The following is a 16,191-nucleotide window of genomic DNA, read 5'->3' on the forward strand; positions in this document are numbered from 1 at the left end:
TAAAATTATCATTTATGTCCCGGGAAAAAGGTTATAACAAACAGAAGAACTGATGCAGGCAGAGCTAGCCGAAGCAGGCTGAAACTTCGTGGAGGTAGTTTCCTTTTGGAATAACTGGGACACAGTGTTCAGAAGGGGGAGAAGCAGGTATGTTGTTTTCTTCCTCCACTTCCATAAATCACAACTTTTAGTGAACGCAACCTGAGATGACCCTTCATTAAGTCTCTCCTGCAAGACTCCGCATTTAAGTCACACTTGCTAATTCCAGGACTGGAACTGTGATCTTGCAGAAATACACACTTGGCAAGCCTAACTTTTAGCTCAGTTCACAGAGGTGCTTAAGCAAGCATGTTTCCAGCTCACACATGCTTATGATACTTCCATGGCTTTTGAGAAAGCTCTGTAAGCATTTGTCTGGTAGCACAAACCATGTCTTAAAAGCTCGGCCTTGAATGCTGTGCTGACAAGCATGGCAAAATGAAAAGCATTAACTGTATGCTGTAGACAAAGAGGGACAGGTAAATATAAAATAGAGTCAGTAGCAGGCCAATCTCCACCAGTGTACCCTTTGTTTATAGAGAAAACAAACAGGATTACAATATCTATCTCAGTTATTTTTTTGTTTGTATCTGTGGTAGCCACAAGAAGCTCTGGTTATAGACCAAGACCCAAGAGTGCTAGCTGTGATATGAACAGCTAGGGGTGGGGAAGAAATCCAGAGACGATACAGCTTGAAAAGCAAAGTGTTCTCAAACAAACAAACAAAATCTCTCTCAAAGTTGGCAGCATGAAAGGAAATTTATTCTGGATCATCTTGGACTCCTGATCACCTTTTCTTAATTTTCCTACAACTCTGTGTAGTGCCTAGTGCAACAGAGCCATCATTCTTGCCTGTGCTTCAGAGGTTATGAGGCTTTACTGTGCTCAGGCACAGAGGAATGGAGCAGATCAGTGAATACTCCATGTAGTCCAACATCCTGCCCCCAATAGAAACATCTGTTCTGTATTGCTGCCTGGGATTAATAAACAATAACAATAAAAACCAAGAACCACTCAACCTTTCTAATACCAGTGCCCAGCCACAGAGTAGATGACCAAATTCCTCCTCAGTGAATCAGAAATTTCCACTTTCCTCTTGCCTATTTTGACTACCTCTGTCTATTGCTTTTGTGTCGTTAACATGCTTTCCTTTTTAAAAGCTTCTGACCCAGTGATTCTCAATTATTTATTTGTGTCTTTCTGTCTTCCCTTGCTTGATATTTCTGCTCCTGTCAGGAAATTTTGCAAGCTGTTGCATCATCCCTCTTTCCTGTTAATTGTCTTTGCTGCCTACCGTGGTGAGGCTGTGCTGCAATAGCTGGATAACGCAGGCAGCGTGTCAGCGTATTGCAGGACTAGCTCTGCTTCCGGCTCCCTTGACTCTTTTCCTGTCAACTTTATTGACTTTAATACCCAGAGCACACTTCAGTAGAGGATTGCAAAAGGATTTATAGACATTAATTACACTCACCACAGAAATATTCACCACGCAGAATATGTTTCTAGACGGCTGTGAACAGATCTAAAACCAGTTCTGCTCAGCCCCAGCTAAACAGGACACCAAAGGTGCTACTTTACTCAGTTCAATTTTTCTCTTCATGAGCTGTTTTTAACTAGGCCAGCCTATTGACAGCATGCTAACAACAGCAAAGCATGCTTTAGTCTACAAACCTCTTCCACCCATCTTAATAACATTCTGGAGGTGCAGTTTATTCCCTTCACTCCTGACTGTACGCTCAGTGGTAATGGCCTTGGCAAATTTTCTGCACGTTGTTCCAAGGTTGTAGAATAATTATTTCCTTCATCAGGCAGAACTGTTAAGTACATGCTTTAAAATCACAGCTGGTTGCTATTCTTCACTCACGTCTGCATTCAAGTTGGGATGAGATGTTCTGGGGGGCACAGAACTCACCAGTTCTTCCTTCAACTAGAAAATATATGAGAAGCCGTGTCTTAATGATACATATATTTTAGAACAAACAAAAAGAGGGAAATACTTGGTTCAATTTCTGAGTGGGTCATTAAGTAGCATGGCAACACATACACTTTCTATTTCCTTGCAAGCTGGGTTTTAATTCCTGAGGAAGTTCTGTCTCGTTGGCTTTGTTCTGTAGTACTCCTTGGAAAGTGGAAAGTTGATTTATCGTGTTTGGAAACAGTGTTTGGGGAAATTGTCCTGGAAGATAGGCATGGGTGTCTGGGCTGAACTTTCTAGAAGAGGATTGCTTGCTTGCTATTGGCAGTTGTCTCCCTTCTTTTGTGTATGTGCAAATAAAATAAGTTACATTGAAAAGACACTGAAATACCACATTACTTCTCTTTCACTGAATCTGACGTGCAAGTGTTGCTACTGGACAGTGGTGTAGCAATATGGATACAGAGCGTCAGGGATATTTATAGTCTTTTCAGGCTAAGGCATGCTGGGCTGTACTCAGTAAGAGTTCTTTCTGCCTTGTCAATAGACTTTTTGTATTTCACCCAAGAAAACAAGGACATGATCAGAAAATACATCTGCCGGTGAGACCAGGTTGTTGAAGTAGAAAAGTGCCTTTGCAATTCCAAAGCATTCTGGGCTCTTAGAATGCTAATAGCATGCCTGGAAATGAAATAACTTATTTCATTATACTTATTTTATATAGTAGCTAAGCTGGTGGAAGCCAAGAAGGCATTTAGCATTGTCCATGCAAAAAGTAAAAAGATGCATTACTTGATCAAATGGGGTTGGATGGAACCTCCTTTCCATTTTTGACAGATAAGCAGGAGTTGCACATCTTCCTTCCATACTAACTTCAATCTATGATTTGCTCTGTGGGAAGTTCATGCAAAGGAAGTGAGTTACCAACGGTTGCAAAGCCACATGTCATGGTCACTAGACAATTTTAATTACACTGGACATTTGATTGGGCTGTGATGATTCAGCATCTGGCCTTGTCCAGACTGACCTTGTCCTCTTGTCCAAATATAATAGAGAAAAACTAAACATACTTGCTTTAACAGATTTGTGCAAACAGGGTGTCATCAAAAGGATGCCTTCTCTGCACAGCACCCTTGCCAGCTTGTTCAGTGGGATGATAGTTCTGAAGAGCTTTTGCCACTAGTCTATAGGCAGTAAAGTAATGAAAAACAGTTCTCGTCAGTCCTCTGTTTTCCAGTTTCACCTCTCCTCCCCTGTGCTCTTCACCATTCCACTGTAGGACCAGTGCTGGAGCTGCTGCAAAGGTCTGCTCTTTGTAGGGAGGCACTACTGGGATGGGAAGAGCATGGAAACTGGTCTACCATTTGTTGGAATGAGGGAGAGGAGAACAGTGCTTCTGCCCAGATGTGAGGCTGCTTCTTGCTCTGTCTCCCACCCATCGTCATGAGGATGGAAGTGCCAGCTGCTTCCCTGGGACTTGGCACAGGAGTTACTTCTGTGCTCTGAGAGGATCTGCAGCCCTCCTCATACCTGTTACCGCCCGCCCCCGGAACTGGGGGAGTTGGCAAATCTGTAGCAGAGCTAATTTGTAGCAAAAAACATGTAGCTAATTTGTAACAATTTGTAACAAGCCCTGTGAGGAAAAGAATTTGGGTCTCCTGATTGCAAGTTGGAAAATCCCTACCTGCTACATCATATGAATTATGTAATACTTGAGATGACAAAGAAGGGTTTACCAAAACAGTACTCTGGAAGAGCAAAGGAGTAAGAGCTAAGTTCATCGTATGCAGTTTTACAACCTGTGGCAACCACAGATGTATGTTGCAGTCAGAACTCCATTTCCACATTCTGCACCATGCAGGAGCTGGGGAACACTTACATCACATATGCTTTTGACCTTTGCCCATATAATAGGTTTGAAGATCTTGCTGTAGCTCCCCACAGTAAGTTTCACCCAGATTAGGGTTCTGTGGTCCTGAAAAGGAAAACTATACAGAGTAGCAGATTCCCACTAGAATTCTTGCATGCAGATAGTGTTGATAGATCAGTCACCAGATGCAATATCAAGGAAACTTTTATACAAGTCTTTAATAAAAAAATTCAACAAAAATATATATATATATAATCAGGCATTTTATGCAATGCATACATTCTTTATATCTGCAGGTACAGATAAATAACAGAAGGCAAAACCAAGTATTTTGCTTATCTTTGGCCATTAACCAATAATCACCCCCGAAGAGATATTATAGGGTTAAGAATAAACTGAGTCTGTAAATATCTCTCATTACAGACAAAGTATCAGGCAATAATACAGTAGTTAGATTTTTAGAAATGTAAGGAAATATTTCTTTAACACTGCCCAATACTGAAATTTAACCTGGTTTGCTGCTATGGAACTTAAGGCCGCCTTTAGTTGACACACAGGCAACATTCCTGGGTTTATATTAGATATACTCCAACCCTTACCTTAACCTACTTCCCTTCACCATACATTGCTCTAAAAAGCCAAGCTATATCCTCTTCACGAAATAAACTAACATGAATTCTTATCTGTGGATCAGTTTCCTGAACCCCAACCAATGTACATACATACAGAGCAGTTAAGCTTCCTTAAGTCAATATTTTTTCTAACTCAGTGTCCCAGAATAATAGCTATCCTTCCACTTTACAGCACAGATGCATCTGATGGCTCTACCAAAGCAATATATACATGATACACATTAAAAATCATAAAAGCAGTTTTAAAGGTACATTGATAACATGTAGCAGCTTATGTCTATATATGTACATGTTTTCACAGTTATATTTTAGAAAATTGAGAACACCAGGAATACTTCTACTGGGTTTTCTATAAATATTAAAAATTTACCTGTCAGGCATTTTGACAAAATAGTATCTAGGTTATCACTTTAAATAGCTCTTGAAAATCTGTAGAGTTTTAAGCTTAAAGGCTGTAAAGTTTGAGGATTCTTTAAAGTATTCAGCTAGTTTCAGCAGCTGGGCCACCTGCCAGTTTGATTTTTTTTTTTTTTTTAAAATTCAAATCTGGTAACAGAGGAACTCCACTACTTTAGATGGGATAGGCAAGTTCTTGACTAGGCTGGTGGGCATCACTCTTCGAATTGCCATGCGACATAGATGTTGGAGACTGGAAACTTGTCTTGGAGTTGCCCAGAAGTACACGCTGCCATCCTGTGTCCTGCACAAAAAAAAAAGAAAACAAAAAATGCCACCAGAATTATCCCACCTGAATGATTTCAACTTAGTACAAATTCTCACATACTTTGCTGGTTAGGGACTTCCTGTTTCTTAGTTCTAGCTGTTCCAGACTGTCCTGGTTCCAGCTGGGACAGGGTTAACTTTCTTCCCAGTAGCTTGGGGGGTGTGCTGTGTTTTGGGTGGAGCGTTGATGGCCCATTGATGCTTTGGGTGTTGCTGGGTGATGCTTGCACCGGGAGGGGGGAGCACAGCTGGAGTGGTGGACCCAGCTGGCCAATGGGGTATTCTATACCACGTGACATCATGCTCAGTATAAAAACCAGGTGTGTGGCAGGGATCACACACACACCCCCACACCCCCCCCCCCGTTCATGACACGTGGTCGGTGAGCGGTTGCGTTGTGCATTGCCGGTTTTGTGTATTCTGTTGTTGTTGTTCTCATTGTTATTATTACTGTTCTACTTAGTTTTAATTCAATTATTAAACTGTTTTTATCTCAACCGGGGAGCTTTCCTACTTGTGCCCTGCTGATTCTCTCCCCCATCCCACCGGGGGGGGTGTGATCGAGCGGCTGCGTGGAGTTTATTTTTGCTGGCTGGGGTTAAACCACGACACAGACTCATTTACACTAGATGCCAGTTCTTCTTTTAAGCTATAGCAGCACAATAAGCAACTTGCTGATTATCTATGCAACAGGCCTGAGCAGATCTTCCAACAGCTATTGAATATACCACCTGAAACTGCCCTTGATTATCTAATGGTCTTTTTCCAATCCACATGTTTGTGGGTCTGTCTTTTATTTATTCTCGAAGATAAGAAATGAGTTTTTCAGCTTCTTGATTTTACTGCTATTCCAGGCATGTTTAAACAAATAGTACCAGAAGTAAAACCAAGTCAGAAGCATCAAGTTGCAAGTCACAACTGAGGATTTTTAGAACAGTTAGCCACTGTTTCCAACCTTTGTGTTACCTTAATATTTTAGGAAGCAAAAGAAAAAGTATATACTTGCCCTGCAGCTAGAACACTGCCATCAGTAGAAAAAGTACAGCAGAGCCCATTGTTCAGAGGTGCAACTTGTACAGGGTATTCTTCATCAATTCTCCAGAATCTTACCATTCTGAAAAGGAGAGAACAAAGTAGTAAATTATCAGAGTAGACATTTAATTCTGCCTGATGTTTTCTCTGACGCTGCATATGAAACTAGTCTGAAGCAAAGCTCAGGGAATTTTTATAAACATTTTAATATGCATACAAGGTGTTTCCGATTTGGCCTGAAATGCTATGATTTCTTCATTCCTGATATATACCTTGATCTGTACTTCAACCATTTTAACTTGCCCAATTAAAATAAAAGATTGCCTTCAACAGCAGAAAGCAATAACCTGAACTACAGGTTTAGACAATCTCTCTCTTAAGTGTCATGTATGCTAGGAAATCCCAACAATGCTTATCTTAATTAAAAAAACTAAAACCCTCCTGTAGATAGTTTAATACTCTTGCTGCCATTTTGAGAAAGCATTCCTCGTATTCTTAAAATATAGTTCCTCAAAAATAGTATTTGCAGTGCTAGCAGAAGTTGAATACGAGATCACAGAATACTTTTCTTTTTACTTTGGAATCTACTACTATACAAAAGACTTACCTGCATTATTAACTCCATTTACATTTTTCACTGTTTACAACCCCTCTTCTTCTGTTTTCAGCTGTTACACACTTAAGTTATCCAGATCATCTACTCTGTACACAACTAATTATTGCTAAATTCAGAATGAACATTAACATATACCAGACAACTCATCTACTTTTACCAAGACCCTTAGAAGTAATTTCTCAGTTAAAAAAAACCCCTGACTTAGTATTTAAAAGTTCATGTCATATGGAAAGAATTAGAGGAGTCTAACAAATCTTTCCTCATACTTACTTATCATCAGCAAGGCTTGCAATATGTAGTCCGTCGTGACTAAAAGATACTGATCTGACCCATCGGTCATTTGCACCTCCAGCAAATATTGGAGTAGGAGGGGGAAACAGATGCCTGGAGATAGAGAGACACTTAGCTAACAGCATAATGTTTAAGAACTGTGGAAGTGTTTCCTTCAGCTATGACTAGCGAAGCTGAGGAAGAAAAAATGGATTGAACATTTAACTATGAAACCAGGAGTGGCGATTGAACTACTGTCTTTTGTAATACTGAACACTTCAGCTTTGCTGAAGATGCTTAAATTAGTACACATTAAAATATCAGTGCTTTAAATTCTTTCTCAGATAGAAGAATAATCTCCACTGCTCTGCCACTTTAGGATTACCATCAGCCACTGCTAAGATTTTTCCCAATTATCAGTTTAATACATAAACCCATTAATTTTCAGTAGTCATCTTCACTCTAGGAGAAAGTTTCCAGATTTGACTACTTTACTTACCCAAATTCCATAAGAATAACTCCAATATGTGGATCCCAGACATAGACTCGAGTATCATAAGATGCAGTAGCCAGTAAAGCTCCATCAGGAGAAAACTCACAAGCTACAACATCATTGTGATGTCCTTCAAGTTTCCGTATCATGGAGTATTTATCCATATCCCAGAGAAAAACCTGCAATTAAATAAGCTAATGTTATAGCTCTGCTCAGAGATGCAATGAAGTATTTACTTTTGGGTTTTTTTTTTTAAAGTAAAGCTGCTAGTCTTATTTAGGATTATATTAAAATCAGGCATTATGAATTACTACAATTAAGAAATATGCTCAGTGTCATACTCGGATTAAAATCAAGTTTTTTTTTAAAAATAATTAAAGCAGACATGCAAGTTCTAACTCAAGTTTGTTAAATGTTATTAACAAAATAAGCCAAAGTATAAGATAAAGGCAACACAATTTAACCATGTAGCTTACTGAAATTCATGTATTACAAAACTATTTTATTAAAATATGCAGAAATAAATAGGGTTAAACTCTACAGTCCCCTCTTTTCAATAACTACCAAAATTTTAAGAAATATACAGACAGAAAATGTAAGGTTAACATATTGTTACTCCAGTGGCATCCCTTTGAGTTTAAGATCACTTGTTTACAATTGGCTTGGATCACCAACGTCAGCCTAGGAAGAGAAACAGATACTGCAAGCAAAAAGAATTTTCACAGCCAAAAGTTACGTCTTTGGCAAAACAATAGGGAAGTCTAACCACATTATTAGAAAGAATTTATGCATTTTAAATCAAGTCAACAGTAAAAAAAGACATTAATATTACAATTTACCCGGCTAATTGCATATCGTATTATAAAAATTGATAAAAGATTATAGTATTCTGGGATTTTACATGCAGTTGTACATTATATATAATCAAAATAAAGACTGTGCAGAATTACTTAATAGGAACGATCTATGTACTGCAGCATAATTTTAGAGAAAATGTAAGTCTTTAGCATAAGATGTTATGTCCCTAAAAGAGCTCATTAGGGTCCTTCATTTTTCCCCTGACTCAGTTTTACTGCACAGATTAAATACTGACATCTTGGATAAATTTATATGTTTGACCAAAGCAAACATAGCCTTAGTGCCTCACATACTTCCTAAAACTGAACCATTTCACAATCAATTATATAAACGTGTTGACCAATTTCTCCAAGGAGACCCCAACATTCCATTACACTGGAAACTAAGTTTCAGGAGTCAGTGTGTTTCACTGCTGTGAAAATTATTTAAAAAAACAAAAAAAAAAGAAAGAAAGAAAGCAGAAAGTGGACATCAACCAGCACCTGCGTACGTACAGTACACCTTGCAGTCGAATGCAAGGTTACTTCATCCTACGGTAAAGTTCGCCCCCAGCCTGGTAGCCAGAGATGCCACTCTTTCTGCCCAGCTAACACCATTGTGCTCCTGTGTGAGTGGTGCCAGCTTAACCTCAATCACACCAATATTGCTGCCACCACCTGTGACAGGGAAAGCAAGAAGCTTATGGAAAACACACAGCCTAAAGATATCAATGTATACATCCACATCTGCTCTATTTAAAGGAAAAACAAAACCCAGACCTCAACTATTCTCTATCAAATCTGCACTGATAATTTAAAGTATAAAATGCATTTGAACAGTCATCCATATCAAGTGGTATCCAATGATTGAATTGTGCTTTTACTCAGCATGACTAGGCTTCATTAAACTACCTACAAAGACCCTGTAACTAGACTGAATTCCCCTTTCTGTTTTATCCTAATTCTTCAGTGCCAAGAAAAGCAGCTTATGGCATACGTGCTTTACCTGCACTGCTTTCAGTTCTCTAGCAGGGCATTAGAATACGGATGAAAACAAAACCAGTATGCTGTTCTTCGTTCTAGATCTCTTAGACACGAGTGCCATTTGTATTGGAAAACATGTAGAAACATTTTTGTTCAGCAGGAGATACCATGACTGGCTCAGACTTTGAAAAGTCCTTCTCATTGAGGAAATAGAGAGGATAAAATCAATTACAAAATAGTTTTATGCATTAATTAAGTATCTTTCAACACTGGAAGCTTTAGTCTTCTTTGATTTTATACTATGAACATGTGCAGATGTGTAGAACTATTTCTCAAAGAATGCTTACAGCTTCTTCAACTAAAAGCAGTGCAAGTTCAATTCATAAATCAGTGTCTCAATGCACCATTTGCTAGTTTAATTTCATGCACTTTTACATCATCATAAAACATTAAAAGTTCATGACACCGAGCACAAGCTTAATGTTACTTAGATTTAAAATGATTATGCACACAATTCAGTAGATTTAATGAACAAGAAACTCTGACACATACTGCTTTACTAGCTCCAACAGAACAGAGAATAGAAGAGTCTGGAGAGAACGCACAACCATATACCCAGTTCTGATGTCCTCTCAACACTTTCATCATATTCCCTGAAAAGAAAGACATTCCTGTAAGAATTGATTAAATATTACAAATTCAAATAGAAAAGCTTTTCCAAATTAGTTCTTCCTTTATAAAATTTTATACTATTTTTCCAAACAACATCTTGCAGAGTCATTCTACACAGAAATAAAAATTCTGTCATGCAGCCTGTAAATCCTATGTCCCTATTCAGAAAGGTCACTTCATGCACTCTTTTAACTTAACCCAATAACAGCTTATACCTTTAGGGTACATATAGATAAAGAATTTCAAGAGAGCGTACAGAGGGCGTGACTAATAGAACAAAATTAGTTTTTTAAGAAATCCTGACCTAACTGAGTTTATAGCAATAAAAGAGGAGAGTATGTGGATATTTCTCCTAAGTATTACAGCAGATAAACTTAAAATGCATACCATCATCTTTCAGGTCCCACACTCTCAGTGTTTTGTCTCTGGACGCAGACACTAAAATCAGGCTGCCATCTGGGGCAAAGGTTAAATCTCTGACAACTTCTGTATGGTCCATCAGGTTAAGGAGGAGTTTTCCTGTTACATGAAAACACCACAATTTAAAATGAAGGACTGCACTTCTAATCAGATCAAATGCTTTATGGATACAAATACAGAATACAAAATTCCAGCACGTAAAGCCAAATTTTCTTTGTAGAAATGCTCCCTACAGTAAGAAGCACGCGTATCCTTTTAGACTCTTCTGTATTGAGAGGCAATTTCCTGAAGAGCTAGTAAATCTATATAATAAAACCATATGCTTCATAATTAAGGCAAGACTTGTCTTTTGATAGACATCTCTGTTCTAAGCTTAAATTTACAAGACAACGACAAATTACTCAATAGTCATTAATTTCATTTTTTTAAAGCTGAGAAGTTCTCTCCCAACCTGGCAGCTGTGCTACCAGCTAAACTGAGATTCCCTAATTTCAGATTCAGTCTCTTATCATTTGAACAATTATTTAGTTTTAAAAAAAAATAAAAGGTCCTCATCAACATAATCCTTCCCCATACTCAAGAACAGACAGCAACTTCATGTTTCACTAGCAATATTTGAACATTTCTAGTTGCAGGAGTCCATGCTTTTTTTAGATTACTTAATTTGTATTCAAGGTTCCGTTCCCAATTAAAATTCTGTAAGCAATTCATTCTGTGTATTAATGACGTTACTATTGCATAAAGTGACAATGAAGTGCCAACTTCCTCTCACATACGCTACCTGTATATACGTCCCATATCTTGATGCGCCCATTGTTCAAGCCTGTTGCAAGTAGCAGCTGGTCTTGCCCAAATTTGAAACGGTGCCATTCTATATTCACACAGCGGCTCTGCTTCTCAGGCACTGAAGATCCAAAAGCAAGGCTCCAGACGATATCACCACAGTCTATTATATGTTCATAAGGCTTATTTTTCTGACCACTGTCGCTATTCTGCCTTGGAAGTCTTGTACTGGTAGAATTTGCAACATTCTTTGTGCCATGCAACAAGCTGCAAAACAAACAAGAAATACAAAAAAATAGCATAAAGTATCTTGAAAAATAAATAGAATAAAAAGGTCTTTAAGATGTAATGAAATCTGCGAGTTGCCATAACGTACATTTTGGAGGCCTGTAATGATGCATTTTTACTTTCAAATTATAAAAGCAGCTTTTTTTTATAACTGTCAAAAATTACTAACATCTGGAAAGCTTCTTACACAATATAATACTAATACTTTTGTACACATTTTTACCTCTGTAGAAAGCAATATGTTAACTTAACCAACTGTGAAAAACAACATTTTTAAAGCATTTAAGAAACATGACTTACAAAAATTTCTAAGACTTTCTGCTAAATGAGCAAGAAGTTCCCTGCAATTTACTTACATGTGTTAAATATTGGGAAGAGATACCGAGGCCAGCATGTGAAAACCAATTAACCCACCACCAGAAAGAATAAAAAAAAAAGGGGAGGCAGGATTTGCTGGGAGGGGAAATGTAACCAGCTACAAAAATGCAACTGCTGGTTACTAATGTCGTTAAAATGTAACCTGCAAGTGAAAATAAAATGTGTCTTTTGGAACTTAACTTGCATTCTAATAAGAATGATAAGGAAAGTGTTTCACCTTTAACTAAATTCCTAAACGGTAAAACCAAATAGCTTTCTGATAGGAAATTTAAGAGTCCAGATCTGCCTGAGTCTTTAAATTTCCTTTTCATTCTAACTTCCTCTTATTTTAAAGCATCTGAATCAATTAATAAATCACTCCTCCATAGTCTTTGTGAGGTTGCAATATGCTTGTTTCTCTCGCTGGTCACAGAGGAAGAGATAAAACAATAGCGGTTACTTTAAAGAATTAGTTTTTCCCAAAGAGTCAAAGCCTAAAAAGCCAATACATGTGTTTTAATCTATTAAAAGCTATCTCCTATTTTGAAATTCTTAAGTTTTTCAGGTGAGTTAAAAGCCATATGGTTTTGTCTTACAAGTTATTAAGGCACTGAGACCAGGGGACCAGCTTCACTATGCGATGCCCTTGTGACCAAGCAAAGTAAGATCCATCAGGAGCAAATGCAACAGTCCAGTTTTCACGTCCACACTTCTTGTCAAAAGGAGAAGTTGGGGCTAAGAGTTCTCCTACAGTGCGTGATCGTGCTAAAAAGAAAACAAAAAGGAAATTCCATTTTTAAAAAAAAAGCCAGCATATTTTAAAAGGTTACAAGGGAACCAGGCAATATGTTAATTATTTTGCTTTTATTTCATGACATTTAAAGTAATTGGGAAAGGGGTCTTATTGACACTGTATAACCAATCAAAAGACTAAGCCTCAGCTGCAGAAGAGACTGAGTCACTAAAGAGAAACAGCTTAGTGTTAAAATGTCCTGGTCGTCATGTAAGTAACATCACATCTCGACGTCAGAAGCAGAACTCAAATAAATTAAAAATGTACTGAAACCAGCTATTACTTCAATTATTGTAAGCGTAGCTCTAGAGACAGCAGTAAAACTATGCTCCAACTTGACCTAATACTTCAGTGTTTAGCAAATAAGATGCCCAGTAATGATTTTTTTTTACCTTTAAAGAAAAATGTGAGTACCCTTGCACACTTTAGTATCCTGCCCTCCTTCAGAAAAAATACATTAAACAGCAGTCATAGGAAACAAGTTAGCACTGTGCGATCAGATTAGTTGGTTTTTCCCCCGCTTTACAATGTAACTGGATGTACCACGCTTTCCGTCTGCAACCCAGGCTGCGGGTGCGGGGCCAGAGCTTCGGGGAGACCTCACCAGTGCCGTCCACCACCCTTGTTTTTAGAACGTGGATGTAAGTGACGGGAGTAAGTCCGTAGCAGGCGGGAGTGAACGCTAGCGCAGTCAGCGGGCCCTGGCGCCACCGCCGCAGCCCGCCGGGCCGGGCCCGGTGGGGGCGGCGGCCGGGCGGCCCCTTCCCGCGCAGGCCGGAGCCGGAGCGGCCCCGGGGACCCGCCATGGCAGCCGGGGCCGCCCCGCAGTCAGCCCTGCCGCCGCCCCTGCGCTTTCAGCCGGGCAGCACTCACCTATTTTTACATCAGGGAAGAAAGGGCCAGGGCTGTGAAAGGAACAATATCACCTAAACGCTATTTAACAAGATTTTGCCCATTAATGGAAGGAAGCAGCTTCAGCCGAAGGAAGCCTCTGTGAATAATGCATTTTGGTTAGTTTCAAACGGGCTGCGTAACCGGCAGCCATCCCGCTCTCAAATCCAGGAGGACCGAGGCGGTTTCCTCCCCACAATGAAAGCCGCTGCTGCTGCGTCTAACGAAATCGGAAGGAAAGCGGGCGAGGGGAAGGCACTTGCGTCCTGCGCCCTGACACGGCCCCAGCCGCTCCCCGCCCGCAGAGCCGGTGGCTCCCGCTGCCCCCAAAGGCCGAGCGCGGAACCAGCCCCGGTGACGGAGCCGCTGAACCCCACCCGCACCCCGCCGCCCTCCCGGCTCGGCCGCCCCAGGCCCGAGCCGAGCCAGCCCCGCTCCCCCGGCCGCGCCCGCCTCTCACCGATGAGCTTCTCGTTAACACTCAGGGGAAAGCTGGCCATCTACGGGGCCGCCCTTCCGACCGGCTCGGGACCTGTAACGGAGCGAGAGCGACCACCGCTCGCCGGAGACGCAGGCACTGGGACAAAATGGCGGCGGCGGCGCGGGGTGTAGCGCGGGGCGGGGAGGCGGTGGCCTCGCCCCGCTGGCGGGGGGCGGGCGGGGGACGCGCCCTCCCTCGCTCCTCCCGCGGGATGACGGGGCCTCCGGGCGAGGGGGGGCCGCCGGCACAGCCGCTTTGGCACGCACGTCCCCGGGGAGCCCATCTTCTCACCCTGCCCTTCCTCCTAGCCTGCCCTGCCGCGCTTTCACCGTTAATTCGATTTCTGTTCCTCGGCCGCACCGTCGGTCTCATCCCGTTTTGCAGTCGCACACCTCTTCACTCCGCTCCAGCGCTCTGGCCCCCGTGCCTCGTCCTTTCCGCCCGCGCTGCCTGGGCACCTCCTGGCTTCCCGCATGGCTTTGGCTCTCCCTGCCCTATGGAGCTTGCCCCCGCTCACCCTGCAAAATTCAGCATTAAGTTCCTAGAGATGGCCAAAGCACGCGGTCTGATAAGAGCCCAGCGTTTGCTGTAAAATACCCTCCAGGACGTGCTTAAAATACATCCTGTTCCTGTTGTGTCTGGAGGAAAAATGGTACACGGCAATGCGGTAGCAAGACTGGATCTGCAGTTACAGCCCGTTTTAGCAACATCTTTCAATCCCATCTATGCCAAAAGATGAGTCACATTTTAACTATATAAGGGACTAAATCTGTAGTGACCTGGCTCCCTCAAAACATGGGGGTTCACAGTAGAGAGAAGAACCATAGTGACTCCCCCAATATTGCAATCAAAAGGCTTTTTATAGCTGCTGTTGTGGGGATGTACTGATGAGGTTGTGTCGATAAACTGCAGAATCCTCAAATGTTCTTATATTGCTTAAATGCCCAACCAGCAGCAGTTAACATTCCTGACGCAGTGAGTTAGAGGTTGTCTCCATTATCTTTTAAGCCAGGTTGTGACATGCTTGATGTCTGTTTGACCATGGGACTGCAAGGCAACACATAAACCAAAAAGTATGCAAAAGCTTATATGACTGTGTTGCGGAATGTGTGTAGGACAGTGATGTCTGCACTTGATTTCATCTTCCCTAACCAGGGGGTGGAAAACTCTTGGGAGTTTCCTACTCTGTGATGTTTCTTTCTAGACATGTATGGTTCAGCATCTAAATCCGGCAAGATCTGGTTTATGATAAAGTTTTGAATTTACTGTTAAAGTTAATGGAGTTGTCCATAAACAACTTGGAGAAAGAGACCCTGAGGCCACCTCATTCTCTGAGTGATTTTGTGTTAACATCCATGTATTCCCCTACCTCCTTCCCTTCCATTTCCTCTTTCTCCTTTTGCATATCTAAATTCTGCCCCTCTTCTAAGTCTAGGTGACTCCTTCCTTATTCTCTCTTTGGACTTCAGAAAAGCACATATCAGAATAATTAACTGCAGATTATAACTATGATTTCATTCCAAAGCAGTGGCCTCACTGGTAGATACACTGAAATAGCTGTATGGATTAGCTATTCAGCTGTAGCAACATCCAGAAATTACCCTTATGTAAGCAAGGCCAGCAAAGCATTTTTTAAATCATGTACTGAGACAATGTCAAAGAAAGGAGCAGGAAGAAGTTTTGAATATATTTGGTGGTCCAAACGCTAGCATGGATTAATGCTGGTTTATACGAACTCCCTTAGCACATCATAGCACTAATTTGACACAGTACTTTTTAGCAGCATAATCCTGTGCCTGCTCTATCAATCCTCTGCTGCCTGCAGATGGAAAAGCCCTAAGCAGCTATCTTCACTTAATCCCTCAACAACTTCTTATAACAAGGCAGATTTGTAGCCAGTGAATATTGTGAAATGCTGCTTTGGAGTTACTCATAAGTTGTGAATGTTTGAACCAGGCCATCTCATAGATGAGACAACTTACTTTGTAAGATTTCTCCTGAGGGTCTGAGCCTCACATACAGCCAGAATAAAGTTGGGCTCTGTTTGCTTTCCTTGGGGGGCCGTTATAGCCAGGGAAAGATAGCGTTACTTTACG

At 40.9% G+C, this 16,191-nt stretch overlaps 1 protein-coding gene across 1 annotated transcript; it reads right to left on the reverse strand.

The window, feature by feature from the left end:
* Nucleotides 1-4,020: 4,020 nt before the first annotated feature.
* WSB1 (WD repeat and SOCS box containing 1) lies at nucleotides 4,021-14,290 on the reverse strand. The gene is made up of 9 exons (XM_075168294.1): nucleotides 14,075-14,290; nucleotides 12,527-12,695; nucleotides 11,284-11,552; nucleotides 10,470-10,601; nucleotides 9,963-10,063; nucleotides 7,597-7,769; nucleotides 7,098-7,211; nucleotides 6,186-6,293; nucleotides 4,021-5,156 (listed from the first exon to the last, which is right to left on the reverse strand). Exons 1-9 carry the CDS (start codon nucleotides 14,112-14,114, stop codon nucleotides 4,997-4,999), a joined length of 1,266 nt encoding a protein of 421 aa, XP_075024395.1. The 5' UTR covers nucleotides 14,115-14,290; the 3' UTR covers nucleotides 4,021-4,996.
* Between the last annotated feature and the right edge of the window lie 1,901 nt (nucleotides 14,291-16,191).

This window comes from Calonectris borealis, chromosome 19 (genome assembly GCF_964195595.1).
Source record: "Calonectris borealis chromosome 19, bCalBor7.hap1.2, whole genome shotgun sequence".
NCBI lineage: Eukaryota > Metazoa > Chordata > Aves > Procellariiformes > Procellariidae > Calonectris > Calonectris borealis.